Source organism: Lynx rufus, unplaced genomic scaffold (assembly GCF_022079265.1).
Source record: "Lynx rufus isolate CCGP_SWC_20201006 ecotype Redwood Valley unplaced genomic scaffold, mLynRuf1.p SCAF_20, whole genome shotgun sequence".
NCBI classification, from domain to species: domain Eukaryota; kingdom Metazoa; phylum Chordata; class Mammalia; order Carnivora; family Felidae; genus Lynx; species Lynx rufus.
Genome location: NW_025814835.1, coordinates 14,286,274 through 14,301,904, shown reverse-complemented (window position 1 = coordinate 14,301,904; position 15,631 = coordinate 14,286,274). Strand labels below are relative to the sequence as shown.

The following is a 15,631-nucleotide window of genomic DNA, read 5'->3' as shown; positions in this document are numbered from 1 at the left end:
CAAGTCTTCTATCCTCTTTAGCCTCATACTTGCAGAGAAGTTCTGTGGACTTTGATCTTAGACAAATGTGGGTTTGAGTCTTGTCCTCCAGTTTCATAAATGTGTGGCCTCTCTGCAGCCTAATTTCTCTCATTTCAGAGACAGGACTAATAACCTCCCGCCCTGGATTGTAAGGATTAAATATGGCAACATCTGAAAAGTACTTAACTAGTGCTGAGCACATAGATGTTCAATAATTTAGTTCTTTTCCCTATTCTAAGTTAGAAGAAAACATACACTTGTAGGTTATTAAGAGTTTATAAATAGCATCCCAAACTCCAATTCCTTTTTCTCTTTGTTTTCCAATACTCTGAAAATACAACCTCAGGATTTCTTATTAAGATAAACCTTATTCTTTGTCATGAAGTGTGACTATAAATAAAATATACTTTGTACAGCTTTGCATTGATACCAGATGTAACTCAGATGTTTGCTGACTCCAATTTAAAACAACAACAACAACAAAAAACCTCTGTTGATTAATTTCCTTTGGAAATATTAGGTTATAAAGAAGGAATTACCTTTAAGCATTCAGTAAACGTAAGATATATTTAAGGTTTTGTTTCTTTGTGGAACAAATCCTACATGTCATAAAGTAGTAGATAGTGTATTGGAGTTAAAAATGTCAGATCCTTCTGATTGGTAGGTTGTCTGGGTCTTACTTAGTTTTAACTTTAAAATTTAACTTCTATTTTGAGTAATAAGACATTTATATTGTTGAAAATTCTAAAAACACAGAAGGGACCAAAAGTCCCTCACTGCCTCCCTTCGTGTTGTGTCCCCGAAAAACAGTGGCAGTGCTTGCTATTTCTCATCTGTTTTCTTTGCACTGTGTTTGTTTTTAAAACCTCAAGCTTGGGGCGCCTGGGTGGCGCAGTCGGTTAAGCGTCCGACTTCAGCTCAGGTCACGATCTCGCGGTCCGTGAGTTCGAGCCCCGCGTCAGGCTCTGGGCTGATGGCTCAGAGCCTGGAGCCTGTTTCCGATTCTGTGTCTCCCTCTCTCTCTGCCCCTCCCCCGTTCATGCTCTGTCTCTCTCTGTCCCAAAAATAAATAAACGTTGAAAAAAAAAAAAAAAATTTTTAAAAAAAAAAAAAAACCTCAAGCTTGAAGTTTCTCTGCTAGAAGGATGTGTGCTTTACTTCATCTGCATTATTAAGAACTTTTTCCCACTGCATCGCCTGTGTTTCTTCCACCCCATTCGTCTGTTGCTGATTGTGGCACCAAGAAGTTTGGGGGCAGTGAGATGGTTGACCTCTCAGTAATTCTTATGACAGATTTCAGTGACTTCAGAGTCTCCAGCTTCCTATAATAACCCACTGTGTTTCTGTCATCTCATGTATCTAAATGGTTCTTAAGTCTACCCGACTTCTCTTTGTTCATAAATACTAATAACCAGGATTTTTATTGTTAGAATAGTGTTTAATATTGTAAGGTTTTGCTTTTCGTCTTCTTAATAATATGCACAACCTTTTACTCTTTGAGATGTGATAATAAACAAAAAGGTTTATGCTTCTATTTAAAAGGAGAGTGTGGGGGGGGCGCCTGGGTGGCTCAGTCAGTTAAGTGTCCGGCTCTTGACTTCAGCTCAGGTCACGATCTTGTGGTTCATGAGTTCGAGCCCCACGCCGGGCTCTGTGCTGACAGCACAGAGCCTGCTTGAGATTCATCCTCTCCCTCTCTGCCCCTTCCCTGCTCATGTGCTCTGTTTCTCTTTCTCTCAAAATAAATAAACTTAGAAAAACAAAAGGACGGTACATGAAACATCCTTTGGCATAATTGTTTCATGCTCCCCTTCCACACTCTGACTCCATAGGGTCACATAATAATGATTTCTGATGATAAAAATTCCAAAGACTCTGCACCTTCCAGGTGATCAAAAAGAAAATTCTGTTTAGTATAGATTTAGATTTATGTATTTAGTTCTTTGAAAACTGCAAATTATTATATTGGCAGTTTGGTGATGAGGATATTTACTGGCTAATATAATCGAGAGTAAATCATTCTGTAAACTGTGATTTTGAGAAATAGCTGCTTTTTTTTTTTAAACCTAGTCTGAAACTTAGCTCTTTGAAGTTTCAACAACTCCACTGTAGTTTCACTGTCTGAGTTGTAGTGAGCAGATAGATCTCAGCTCACCCTCCCCCCAGGGGCTCCCTGTCAGCCCATCATTTCTGGCTTGAGATTGTCATTGAATCTTTGATTCTCTTCACTGAATTGTTCATTTTGTTCATTATGCTGGTTGAAATACTTACATGCACAGTTTGCATGTATGCCACAGTTTCAGAGGTTTCATTTTTAGTAATCCAGTTAATGCCAGGCTTTTTGGCCACCGTGGCACATTAGATTGTCCTCAGGTGCCATTGACGTTCACTTGCGTCCCTTTCCTTAGTCATGTTGTGACTGGAAATTCAGAACCTATTACCGTGTGTAAGTGTACTCCAGATGACTTTTCTGTAAAATTATTTCTTGTCCAAGTCGCTCCTCTGCCACTTTTCTTACAGCCTCATGAGATCTTGTGCAGTTTTCCCTTGGCAGTTTGGCATTTTATTACCCAAAGGGATTCCGCATCATCTGCATTCTTAATGACTTTATTCTTTAATATTGATTTACCATTTGAGTGGTGGGTCATCTTTAACAGTACTAACCTCGTTATAATTTAATGCCTTTGAAAGACACAGATTAGTCAACTAATTTGCGTATTACACAAACCATATCTTTTTTCTAACACCTATTTTGTCCAAGTGATTACCTTTTATTGATTCTGCCAGGTTGCCGAAGAAGTGGTTCACTCATCTATAGTCCTGAAATCTCTCCAGAATTCCTTCTATGGGGATTTCTGTCCTAAACGTGTGTTGGGTGCTTGCTGCGAGGCAGAATCTCTGCTGGCTCAGCTGGGTTTACAGGAATGAATAGAACAGTGACCTAAGTTTGGGCCAGTGCGGGAGTGTCCAGTACTAGGTGTACCAGTAATCTTTTCTCTGGGCCCCGAACAGAAACAGCTGATTGGTCGGGGCAGATCTGCACCACAGCCCCCGCCCCACCCCATGTTGGCTTCTGGGCGGAACTCGGGGGACTAATCAGTCTACTAGATGGGGAGCATCGTCCTCTGTTTCAAATACTCAGGCATAGTGATTCGACCAAATAAACATTCTGGCAGTCAGTTCTATTCCTGAGTTCTGATAAAGAATGAATTTTCCATCAAGCTCTGAGGAATTAAAATGTCTAGACTCAGAAAATGGCTCAGTGTGCTCTTACTGAGCAGACCGTATGATGAACTTTAACTCTGATTTTTTTAAAGTCAGTAAGATTGACTTGTCCCTGTGCCTTTGTCTTAAGAATATACTTGTTATTCAATTATTTTCAATTAAAATTGTGTTGTAGTAATGAATTTTTACCTCAAGGCCCAGCTTTTTAGGTGATTATAGAAAAACTAAAAGAAAAAACTTTTTACAGCTATAACTAATTCTTTTTTTTTCTTGTCTTTAATGTTTATTTTTGAGAGAGACACAGAGACAGAGCATGAGTGGGGGAGGGGCAGAGAGAGGGAGACACAGAATCCCAAGCAGGCTCTAGGCTCCGAGCTGTCAGCACAGAGCCCGATGCAGGGCTCGAACTCAACGAGCTGTGAGTTCATGACCTGAGCCAAAGCTGGACGCTTAACCGACTGAGCCACCCAGGCGCCCCGGCTATAGCTGATTCTAATGGTTCAATTCAGAAATTAATATACTTAACATGATTTTTTAAGAATAGAATTATTATTTTTAGATGTGAATTTGGACATTGGATCTGGACATGACACATGTGGAGAAACCTCTTCAGAGAGTTACAGTTCTCCCTCTAGCCCACGACATGATGGAAGAGAAAGCTTTGAAAGCGAAGAAGAAAAAGACAGAGGTTTGCTCTTTGGAAGGGATATGGGGATGGTGGAGGGAAATGTGTGTTGTCTCTTAAAATCTGTCAAACATAAGTAATTTTATGGTCCTATAACTGTCATTATTAATTTTAAATTTAATTGGTATAAAGGGTGCCTTAATGACCACTGACTTGGAAGTTCCTCGCAGTGTTGATTTTTTTTAAGCTTATTTCACTGCATAGGAAATTAAGTAGAAAGAAAAGAGTCATAATAAAGTAGTTTACTAGTGTAGAAAGATTGAAAATGTGTATGTTGCTAGAGGTACATATTTATAAGTTTCCTATCTTCTGATGGATTGATTCTTTTGTCATTATAAAATACTCTTTTTTTTTGTCTCTAGTAACTGTTTTTGGCCGAAAGTCTATTTTATCTGACAGTAATAGAGCCACTCCTGCACTCTTCTGGGTATTGTTTGTAGGGCACTACTTTTTCCATCCTTTCACGTGTGTTTTAAAATTTTTTATGTTTGTTTGTTTATTTATTGAGAGGGAGAGAGAAATCCCAAGCAGGCTCCCCACTATTGGCTCAGAGCCCAGCGTGGGGCTCCAACTCATGAACTGTGAGATCCTGAGCTGAAACCCAAGAATCAGACGCTTAACCAACTGAGCCACCCAGGCGCCCCTTTCTGTCCTTTCACTTTAAGGCTGTTTGTGTCTTTGAATCTAAAGTGTGTCTCTCTTAGGATACCACAGCATAGAGTTGGATTATGGCTTTTGAGCCATGCTGCGATCTCTGCCATTTGATTGGAGTGTTTAATCCCTTTAATTTTACTGTAATTACTGATAACGTAGAATTCACATCTGCCATTTTGCTATTTGTTTTCTGTATGTCTTAGGTCTTCACTTCTTCCTCAAACAGAAGATCAGAGTCGGCCAAAAGTGAGACTGTAGTGCTTTCTCAGTGCTTTCCTGGGTTTACATACAGCCCTCGACATTAATGGCTGTATGTAAACAGCCCTGACATTAAGCCATTAAACATGGCCTTCTAGATTTTCAAGAATATGTGCAAGCTTTTCAAAGCTCCCTGCAGACATCTCATTCTTCAGTTTTTCCGTTTAAGGTTTTTGGTCAGTCTCTTGTTAGTCCCAACTGGTAATGCTGCCTCAGGCAGCCAGGTTGTTAAACATTTGCTGCTGATTGATTGTGACAAATGCCCTGTGGGTAAGCAGCTGTTAACACAGAGTGACCTGTAACTGCTAGATAGACAATGACAGTTTTTTGGGGATGGGGCTTTAAATAGCTCCACCCATGTTTCTTCTGGTGGCTGCTAGGCTGCTAGTTTTTATAGCTACTGTGGTTGCAAAACTATTCCTTTATAAGGCTACTTCTGAGCTAGAGAAAGTACGCTGGAATTAGGGCAAGTTAAAGTGCCACAGTGCTCACTTTTCTTAAGAGATTTCTTGAGAGTTTTTCTTGAATAAACACTCCTCAGATTGCTGTAAGCCGTTAATTTCCAGAGTTCTAAAAAAGTTGATTTTCACAGTTTTTGCTAGAATTCTTGTTCCTTTTATGCAGGAGAGGAGTGTCAGAGATCCTTACCTTACTATTCTGGAAATGATATTTCAAAAATGTGTATGTTGAATGGGGATGTCATTCTTCACACATGGTAAAGATATCTGATTGGTAACATCTTGGTTATGAACATCTGCTTAGTAACATTTTGGTTCTAAGGTGTACCCGTGGTAGTAGGAGGTATTGAATGATTTCTCTTGGGCCACCTGAAGATCTGTAGAGATCCTTCTACCGTAGCTTTCTGAGACCTGAGCTTCTGTGTCAGAGCGTCCGGTCAGGTCTTCAGAAGCTATGGCCCTAAGTGCTCCTGCATCACATACAAATAAAACCGATCTTTACTGTGCAGCTGTTGTGAAGTCCTATCAGACATAGTGTACAGTGACTCTACAGACCCCAGTTCTGCTAATCTGAGGCAACAATGTACTTCTGGTCTGCAGTTTTCTTGTGAAAGAAAAAAAAAAAAAAAAAAGGAAATAACCACCTAGAGCTATTATGAAGGTTAAATGAGAGAATTTTTATGCCTTCTCCAGAATAGACCAGCGTTCAGTGTGTTTCATTTCACATGCCATGCCCAATTCTGGAGGACGTACCAGTAATCCTGGGGTTCTTACGCCAATAGTGCAATTTGGCCTCTTTGAGAACTGTGAGGAGTGCATCTGTACCTTGGGTTACTTTGCAGCCTCCCTTTCGTGTCGTCAGATTTGGCAAGTTGGTGGCTTAGATGGCAGAACTTGCCCTTTTTAGGATAGGCTCAGTTATCAAGTGGCTAAATGAGCCTTCCCTAAATGAAGAATCATTTGGAATATCTAAAACCAGCAGGGGGGGAGATGTCCACTGTGATAAAAAACTCTAATCATTTTTAGAATTTTGAGTACACAAAAAGGTTGCTTTAAAAAGCATGTGACTTTGTTGTTCTGTTGGTCATTATGCGGTTTTGTTTCAAGACTTTTATACTTTTCAAAGCCAGTGCAAAAAAGGGAGAGACCATCCCTGATTTGCTACATGAGTCCTTACAGTGCTCAGAAAACCGCTTGGTATCATTTAAACTCATGGGGCCATTTACTATGACTTAAGATTTAAAGAAAGCCCAATTCAAATGGAAATTTAGTTGACCACCTGAAAAATATTGCATCTTCTTTGGACTTAAATGTTTACCTTTTGGGCACCTGGGTGGCTCAATCAGTTGAGCGTCCAGCTTCAGCTCAGGTCATGATCTCACAGCTTGCCACTTGAGACCCACGTCGGGCTCTGTGCTGACAGCTCAGAGCCTGGAGTCTGCTTCAGATTCTGTGTCTCCCTCACTCTGCCCCTCCGCTGCTAGCACGTGCACATGTGTGCGCGCGCTCTCTCTCTCTCTCTCTCTCTCTCTCGCAAAAATAAACTTAAAAAAATGTTTATTTATTTATTTTTTTAAATTTATGTCCCAAATTAGTTAGCATATAGTGCAATAATGACTTCAGGAGTAGAATCCACTGATTCATCCCCTACATATAACATCCAGTGCTCATCCCAACAAGTATCCTCCTTATTGCCCCTTGCCCTTTTAGCCCATCCCTCCACAACCTCTCCAGGGCCCTCAGTTCTCTATATTTAAGAGTGTCTTATGTTTTGTCTCCTCCCTGTTTTTATATTTTTGCTTCTCTTCCCTTATGTTCATCTGTTTTGTATCTTAAATTCCACATAGGAATGAAGTCTTACAATATTTGTCTTTCTCTGGCTAATTTCACTCAGCATAATACACTCTAGTTCCATCCATATTGTTGCAAATGGCAAGATTCCATTCTTTTGATTGCTGAGTAATACTCCATTGTGTGTGTGTGTGTGTGTGTGTGTGTGTGTGTGTGTGTGTATACATATGTACATATATACACACACCACATCTTTTTTTTTTTTAAAAATTTTTTTTTTTCAACGTTTTTTATTTATTTTTGGGACAGAGAGAGACAGAGCATGAACGGGGGAGGGGCAGAGAGAGAGGGAGACACAGAATCGGAAACAGGCTCCAGGCTCCGAGCCATCAGCCCAGAGCCTGACGCGGGGCTCGAACTCACAGACCGCGAGATCGTGACCTGGCTGAAGTCGGACGCTTAACCGACTGCGCCACCCAGGCGCCCCCACACACCACATCTTAATCCATTCATCTGTCAATGGACATCTGGGCTCTTTCCATACTTGGCTGTTGTTGATAGCGCTGCTATAAACGTTGGGGTGCATGTGCCCCTTCAAAACAGCACACCTGCATCCTTTGGATAAATACCTAGTAGTGTGGTTACTGGGTCGTAGGGTAGTTCTATTTTTAACGTGTTGAGGAACCTCCATACTGTTTTCCAGAGCAGCTGCACCAGTTTGCATTACCACCAACAGTGCCAAAGAGACCCTTTTCTTCCACATCCTCGCCAACATCTGTTGTTGCCTGAGTTCATTTTAGCCATTCTGACAGGTGTGAGGTGGTACCTCCTTGTGGTTTTGATTTGTATTTCCCTGATGGTGAGTGATGTTGAACATTTTTTCATGTGTCTGTTTGCCATCTGGATGTCTTCTTTGGAAAAGTGTCTATTCATGTCTTTTGCCCATTTCTTCACTGGATTATTTGTTTCTTGGGTGTTGAGTTTGATAGTTCCTCATAGATTTTGGATACTAACCCTTTATCTGAGATGTCATTTGTAAATATCTTCTCCCATTCCATCGGTTGCCTTTTAGTTTTGCGGATTGTTTCCTTCACCATGCAGAAGCTTTTTATCTTGATGAGGTCCCAATAGTTCATTTTTGCTTTTGCTTCCCTTGCCTCTGGAGATATGATGAGTAAGAATTTGCTACAGCAGAGGTCAGAGAGGTTTTTTTGCTTGCTTTCTCCTCCAGGATTTTGATGGCTTCCTATCTTGCATTTAGGTCTTTATCTGTTTTGGGTTTATTTTTGTGTATGGTGTAAGAAAATGGTCCAAATTCATTCTTCTATATGTCTCCATCCCATTTTCCCATCACCATTTGCTGAAGAGACTGTCTTTATTCCATTGGATATTCTTTCCTGCCTTGTCAAAGATTAGTTGGCCATGTGTTCGTGGGTCCATGAAATGTTTATCTTTTACTGTGTATTCCTCTGATGGTACAGCTACAGATAAAATGCCTTGGATAAGTTATTAATTTTTGGATACTTTTTTGAAAAAAGTTTAGCAAGAAGCACCTCAGTTATTAAGGGAAGTTTATACTAGAACCACTTACTGATAAATTGAATTTCTTCTTTCTAGTAATTGAGCTAATAACACGGTTGACATTCTGTGTCAGTAGGCAGGTTCTGTTTAACCTTTCTTGAGAAAGACTGCTGTTAATGATTTGTTTTTAGTATTGTTTCAAAAATTTTTAACAGCTGACTATAGCTACTGTTACCTTAATAAATGTAAACATTTTAAGTACATTGTCCAGTTCTGCCTGTATTTATGAGCAAAAAGACATTGAAATAGGCACAATATTTAATTGCATGGTTTCCATACATATTATTGCAGTATCTGGGTTTATGATGTTTACATGCTGTGAACTGGACTTTCTCTTTTGCCCTTTTTATACCAAAGTCAGGAAATCCAGGGGAAGTTTAGATTGCAGTTATTTCTGTATACAAGCGTAAGAGTGATTGCAGCAATAACACCGTATGAAGTATAATTTTGTATTTGCCACTTCACTGGTTCTGCTGTTGGAGAAATGGCAGCACTCTTACATTTGTCTTGCTTCTTGTGTTCTAACACCATTTGTGTTATGACTATAGTCGTGGCTTTATTTCCCCGCTGAAATATTTAAGAGTAAGAGCATTTATTCCATTGTCTTCCATTCCCTTCCATTCCCTTCCTCTAGATATTTGGGTTAAATGCAATCTTGTGATTGAGCTCCTTTAAATTGTGTCATGTACAGGAGACATCTGTGAAGACCTTGGGTTTGGAGTACAGAATATAAATTAAGTGAATTGCCTAAAATCGATGAAGGTTAAAAAATATCCAGTCCTTTTCTCAGTAATCAGGTGATACCAAATAAATCTCAGTCTTTGTATTGTGCTTCATTCAGCCTCCAGTTAACCTTTTTGTTGCTGATCTCTCCATGGATTTTTTTTTTAATTAAAAACTTAATTGTTTTAGAGCAGTTTCAGGTTTACAGTAAAAAATAAAGAGGGAGGTACCGAGATTTCCCATATGCTTCTGCCACATGAATAGCCTACGCCATTATCAGCACCACTCACTAAAGTGATACGTCTTTTGTCAAGGATGAACCTCCACTGACGCACTGTTCTCACCCAAAGCCCATTGTTTACCTGGGGATTCATTCTTGGTTGTTACACGTTCGGTGGCTTTGGACGAATGTATAATGACTTACATTTACCATTATGACACCCTACAGATAGTTCTCACTGCCCTAAAAATCCCCTGTGCTTCACCTCTCCCCCCCAACTCCCCACCCCTGGCAACCACTGGTCTTTTTATTATCTCCGTGGTTTCGCCTTGTCCCAATTCTCTTTTAAACGAAGTCCATAGACAGCCAAAAATTCTTGGCTGTCAGGTAACCGAGGGACACATTTCCTCCACTTCCAAACTTCAGAGTTCATTTTAGATACATAGTTCAAGTTTATTTCTAGCAGGAGATCGGAGTTCCGCTTTGACAGCTGTTTGTGTTTGTTTTCCTTAGACACAGACAGCAATTCTGAGGATTCTGGGAATCCGTCAACAACCAGGTTTACAGGCTGTGGTTCTGTCAACCAGACCGTCAGTGTCAAGCCACCTGTTCAGATTGCTTCGTTAGGAAGCGACAACGGAGGCCTTCTAGGAGACCCCCTACATGCGCCCAAGTATCAGCATATTTCTTTTATGCCAACTTTACACTGTGTCATGCACAATGGTGCCCAGAAGTCTGACGTTGTCGTCCCTCCACCCAAATCCGCTGACGGCAAGACAATAGGGATGCTCGTTCCCAGTCCCGTTGCAATTTCTGCAATAAGGGAGTCCACGAATTCTACCCCTGTTGGAATACTGGGGCCAACAGCTTCTACCGGAGAATCCGAAAAACACCTCGAATTACTGGCTTCCCCTTTACCTCTTCCGTCGGCGTTCCTCCCGCACAGCAGCGCCCCTGCTCTGCACCTGACAATTCAGAGGCTAAAGTTGCCGCCGCCACAGGGGTCCTCCGAGAGTTGCCCGGTTAACATCCCGCAGCAGCCACCCGCGAGTCTGAGCATCGGATCACCAAACACTGCCTTTATCCCTGTCCATAGCCCAGGTAGTTTTCCGGGATCTCCTGTGGCTACCACGGACCCCATCGCAAAATCTGCATCCCAGGTGGTAGGACTCAATCAAATGGTGCCTCAAATCGAGGGAAACACTGGGACAGTCCCTCAGCCTACCAATGTGAAGGTAGTTCTCCCAGCAGCCGGCCTTTCGGCCGCACAGCCACCAGCTTCCTACACCTTGCCGGGCTCCCCGCTTGCTGCCGGCGTGCTGCCCAGCCAGAATTCCAGCGTGCTCAGCACGGCGGCGGCGTCGGCCCAGTCCGCGGGTGCGGGCATCAGTCAGGCCCAGTCGGTTCCTCCCGCGGTTCCCACCCACACCCCAGGCCCCGCCCCCAGCCCGAGCCCCGCTTTGACACACAGCACCGCGCAGAGCGACAGCACGTCTTACATCAGCGCTGTGGGAAACACGAACGCTAACGGGACAGTATTGCCGCCGCAGCAGATGGGCTCGGGTCCTTGCGGTTCTTGCGGGCGAAGGTGCAGCTGCGGGACCAACGGCAGCCTTCAGCTGAACAGTTACTATTATCCCAACCCGATGCCCGGACCAATGTACCGAGTCCCGTCGTTCTTTACTCTGCCATCCATCTGCAACGGCAGCTACCTCAACCAAGCACATCAGAGCAATGGAAACCAACTTCCTTTTTTTCTGCCTCAGACTCCGTATGCGAACGGCCTGGTGCACGACCCGGTCATGGGGAGCCAAGCCAACTACGGCATGCAACAAATGGCGGGGTTTGGGAGATTCTACCCTGTGTATCCAGCACCTAACGTAGTTGCCAACACGAGTGGTTCGGGGCCCAAGAAGAACGGGAACGTTTCATGTTACAACTGCGGTGTAAGCGGGCACTACGCACAGGAGTGCAAGCAGTCATCCATGGAGGCCAGTCAACAAGGTAATCATGAGAGCTCCCAGAGGACTTGTTTTTGAGTGTGCCCGCTTCTCCCCACCTCACTGAGCGCGGGGAGCCTGTTGTGGCAGAAGGAGCTAGTGTGTGCTCACTTACGGATGGTGTGCTTTCGGTGACAGATCGTTCAGAGGCAAATGGGAAAACATAGCGTAGACCCGGGCCACCCAGCGCGAGGGAGTTGAGGAATTCAGTTTCCAGTGAGAGCCTAAGAACCGTTGAGGCACTTTTGAAGGAATATAATGGGAATTTGTGTCACATGATAGCAGATCTCTTGTTTGCAGCACTTTTTTTTTTTTAAGCTACAGTCCTGTTTTGTAGAGTAAGCGAAGTTTTTAAATAGGAAGACGTGGGAAGTAATTCTAGTCACCCGACAGGTATGATTGTTAGTTATAGTGTGGTACACGTATGCACAGCCGGCTGGCCCCATGCACACTCCCCCCCCCCCCGCCCCCCACCACGCTGCCCCTTCCCTTCCCAGCAGATGCTTAAAAAAAGATGCTTAATGCATTTTAAGGAACAAAATATTTAAGCACTGGTTTGGGAGCAAGGGAGTTAGCTTGAACTCCGTTTAATGTTCTCGCCACCAGGAACAAGAAAGATGTTTTTAAATAAGTAGGAGTAAGATCACAAACTCAGCGTAGACGTCAGACTGTTCTCTCTCACTTGGATTTGGCTTTTGTCAGTTTTGCCAAGTCTCATCCAGAAAAGAAGTCTTGAAGTGCGAATGTGTATTTGGCATTTTGAAAGGAAGATTGGGTTTGCTAGCTTTAGGTTGGACTTAAAGCACAAACTTCCTCTTACTTTGGAAGGTAATCCTGTGTGCCATTTGGGACCATAGTAGTGCGGAGGAAGCTGCCTTCTGGCGAGCATGCCCTTTTGTTATCTTGTAGTGGTTTGTGATGCATTGCGTTGTAAGCAGTGACTTAGCAGTTCTGTCTTTCCCGTTTTAGGCACTTACAGACTGAGATACGCACCTCCCCTCCCCCCTTCTAATGATACGTTGGATTCTGCAGACTGAAACGCGTAAAGCTTGACTGCTTAATACCCTGACGTGTTGGGGAGTCATGGTGGGGTGTGGAGGGGAGGAAAGGAAAGGTATTTTGTTTGTGTTTCTTTGTCTATACATTTCCTAGATTTCTATGCACTTGGGGTTTTTCATTTCTGTTGTACTGATGTCCAAAACAAAAAAGAATGCGTTGCTTTTGAGCCTCTGGTCTCCTGGTTCAACAACAGGCTTATCTGTATGATACATGTAATTTAAACCTCCAAACTATCAAAAGGAAAATGTTTGCTGTGCTTTTTTTTTTTTTTACACTGAATACTTGCTGTGTGCAATGTTTACTGAATCTTTAAAACTGTGTATTTGACCTTTTTTCTTTTTTTTTTTTTTTTACAACACTGGTGACAGTCATATGGTTTTGAAAAAGAGAAACTTTGCTTCTTCCCAGCTTTTCTCACTTTCACCGCAAAGGACACACGTCTCCCCGCCACCCCCTTTCCTGTGGCCTGTAAATCCAGGGTGAAGTGCTTCACCTTCATCTGAGAGGAGAAATCAAGTTCCCCAAATCGTGTGTATATATGTAATAAACAGCGTCACGTAAATACATATATGCAGTGCTTGTTGTCCAAATCAAAATTCAAGTTAAGTGGAAGAGAGCGGAAGAAGTAAAACCATATGAAACTGAAAAAATATGATGTATGAAGCGGACAAAGAGCTTTTTCTTAAAAAAAAACAAAACAACAACAAAAAAAGTTTTTACTTCGTCATACTTTTTTAGCCTGTTGCTTCAGAGAGACATAAAGTGAACAAACGTGTGAGTGTCGTGTGTGTGTGTCTGTGTCTGTGTCTGTGATGAAAGTCGACGGCTGATCTCTCTTGTAGTCTGTCACCATGTCGTGCTAAAGAGACACTACCGGAGTAAAGATTGCTTCTTTTCTCACGCCGACTGTAGCAGTGATACGTTGTGTTCGAGATGTGTGTGGTCTGTTGCAGTCCGAGCGGAAGCTCTGGTTTCTGCGAAAGTCAGGTTCGTTCTCTAACCCGTCTCTCTCGTCGCAAAGTCACTTTGATAAGTTTCCCACTCTGCGTGATCATAATGTGAAAGACTGGCTTCCGAGTGTGTTCAGACAGTAGTAAGCATGTCTGTGTCCTGTCACTAAGTTTAATGCTGCTGTTTTCAAAAAAAAAAAAAAAAAAAAAGTTTTTTTTAAAGCCAATCTATGTACTAAATTGCTTCCAGGTAATTTTTGATTTCCTAAAGTGCACTGAGATTATCTGGAAGCCTTGGGTGTATTTTTGGAACTGCTGCATTCAACAGCGATGAGCATCTGCCCCCGTACAGTCAGGGGTTCAGGGTCGGGCTGGTTTTGTTTTCCCATTCCTCAGTACAGAGCAGAAGGGATAGATTCGTGTCGTGTGGGGCAGTGTCAGTGCCCAGCAGAGGAACTTAAATACTTGGTCTGGGTTCAGAAGCCCAACAGATTGCTAGATAAAAGGAAAAACTTGAAGAAAAGAGAAGCTTCATTTAATGCTTCATGGGTAGCATTTATATTTATAACAGCAATGTACATTTTGAAACTAACTTTCAGGGTGGGAGTTTGGGGGGAAGGGAAAGGGGTGGGTGTCAAGGGGTAGATGAAAGCTTTAATTTAAAGAAGAAAGTTCGCATAAAGGAAATTATTTTGATTAAATATATTTTATTTGATCTGGGTATTTTTGGACCACATTATTAAATTAATTGCTAAGCTGCCGTTGAGTTGTTCCAAGTGAGAGTTTTGATGAGCCACGTATGGGCCGTGTTGGGAACCACTTGCCAGTTGTACTTTATGGAGCTTATTTTATGATTTAAAATACTGTACTGTATATAGGAGGTATGTTACCTTCTCCTTATTTGTATGTTTACCATATACTTTGATATTTGAAATGTTATGTACTGGAAAGGCCACTTATATTTCTAGAACAGATTGGATTTTATGCAACCCTTTTTCCTTGAATTAACAGCAATAAAAAAAATGAAAAACAGCTTAAGAATTGTGGTTTATTGCAGATTTTGTAAAAATGAAAAGGAGGAGGGCCTCACACGCGGTGATTTGTTTTTTCTTTTTCACGAATCGAGCCGTTTTCCCCTGGGACGTGGGGCGGCGAATCCCAAAGTTTCTTTACCACCTGGATGTTCTTCAGTTTCTTCTCCAGCGGCCTTGCTTCGGAGGTCACCTGTGTGACCACGAAGAGGAGAGACTGTGTTTCCGGGCCCACCGAGCGCACGCCGCGTGCCCAGAGCTGTGTTTCTGGTTGAGGCTTCCCTCCCCCAAAGTGTAGAGAACACGATTTGCTTTCGCAGATTCATTACGATGGTGTTTTTCCGGGCGACTCTCCGTGCGTTATTGACTAGCTTTTATTTCACCGGTTCTGTTGGCCGTGACCCAGTCTCCAGTCCGTTTTTACGCAGTCAGTAATTTACAGGGAGACCCTTTCCTCGTGTGCACCATACAGTCACGTCTGGTGGCGGTCCCTGAGGTCTCGTCGCGTGGCCCAGGCCCTGTCTGTCCTATGGTTGTCCCCCAGCATTCATGCAATAGTGGGCACTCAAGGGCTCCAGCTGACCAGGCAGCAGACGATTGTCCAGAGGCATCTAATGAATGTCCCCTCTGGCCCCATTCGGACGGTGGGTTCCAAATGATCACAGCATTCCCGAGGCCCCAGCCCTCCCCTTCTCCCCTTCGGCTGGCACCCGTGCACCTACACGTGGGACACGCAAGCCGTAAGCCACCTTCTCGTTAATGCGCAGGCTGCCCGTGTCCTTACCTGTGTCCCCTCCTCCCTCCTTTTCTGCCGCTGCACCAAGGAACCCACGACTGTAAACTTTATCGTCCCCATGCCCTTCCCCTCACATGTCACATTCTCCTCCCTCACACACCGTGTACTACTTTCCTTGAGCTTTATGGAAAAGGTGTCTCGTACGTAGTCTTGCATGACTGTCTCTACTGGTTTGGGGT

General features: G+C 42.9%; 1 protein-coding gene across 2 annotated transcripts in view; it reads left to right on the top strand.

Annotated features, from left to right (window-relative positions):
- ZCCHC2 (zinc finger CCHC-type containing 2) overlaps positions 1–14,663 on the top strand; it is a 63,622-nt gene extending 48,959 nt beyond the window's left edge. The window contains exons 12-15 of one of the 2 annotated variants that reach the window (XR_006963268.1): positions 3,806–3,934; positions 10,130–11,620; positions 12,586–12,730; positions 13,044–14,663. Coding sequence is in view for 1 of the 2 variants with exons in the window: in XM_047086157.1 (XP_046942113.1) it covers positions 3,806–3,934; positions 10,130–11,620; positions 12,586–12,653 (1,688 nt within the window). In the remaining variant the exon portion in view is untranslated. Of the gene's footprint in view, positions 1–3,805; positions 3,935–10,129; positions 11,621–12,585 lie in introns of both variants that reach the window. The other variant, XM_047086157.1, reaches the window with a different exon arrangement.
- Positions 14,664–15,631: the final 968 nt, after the last annotated feature.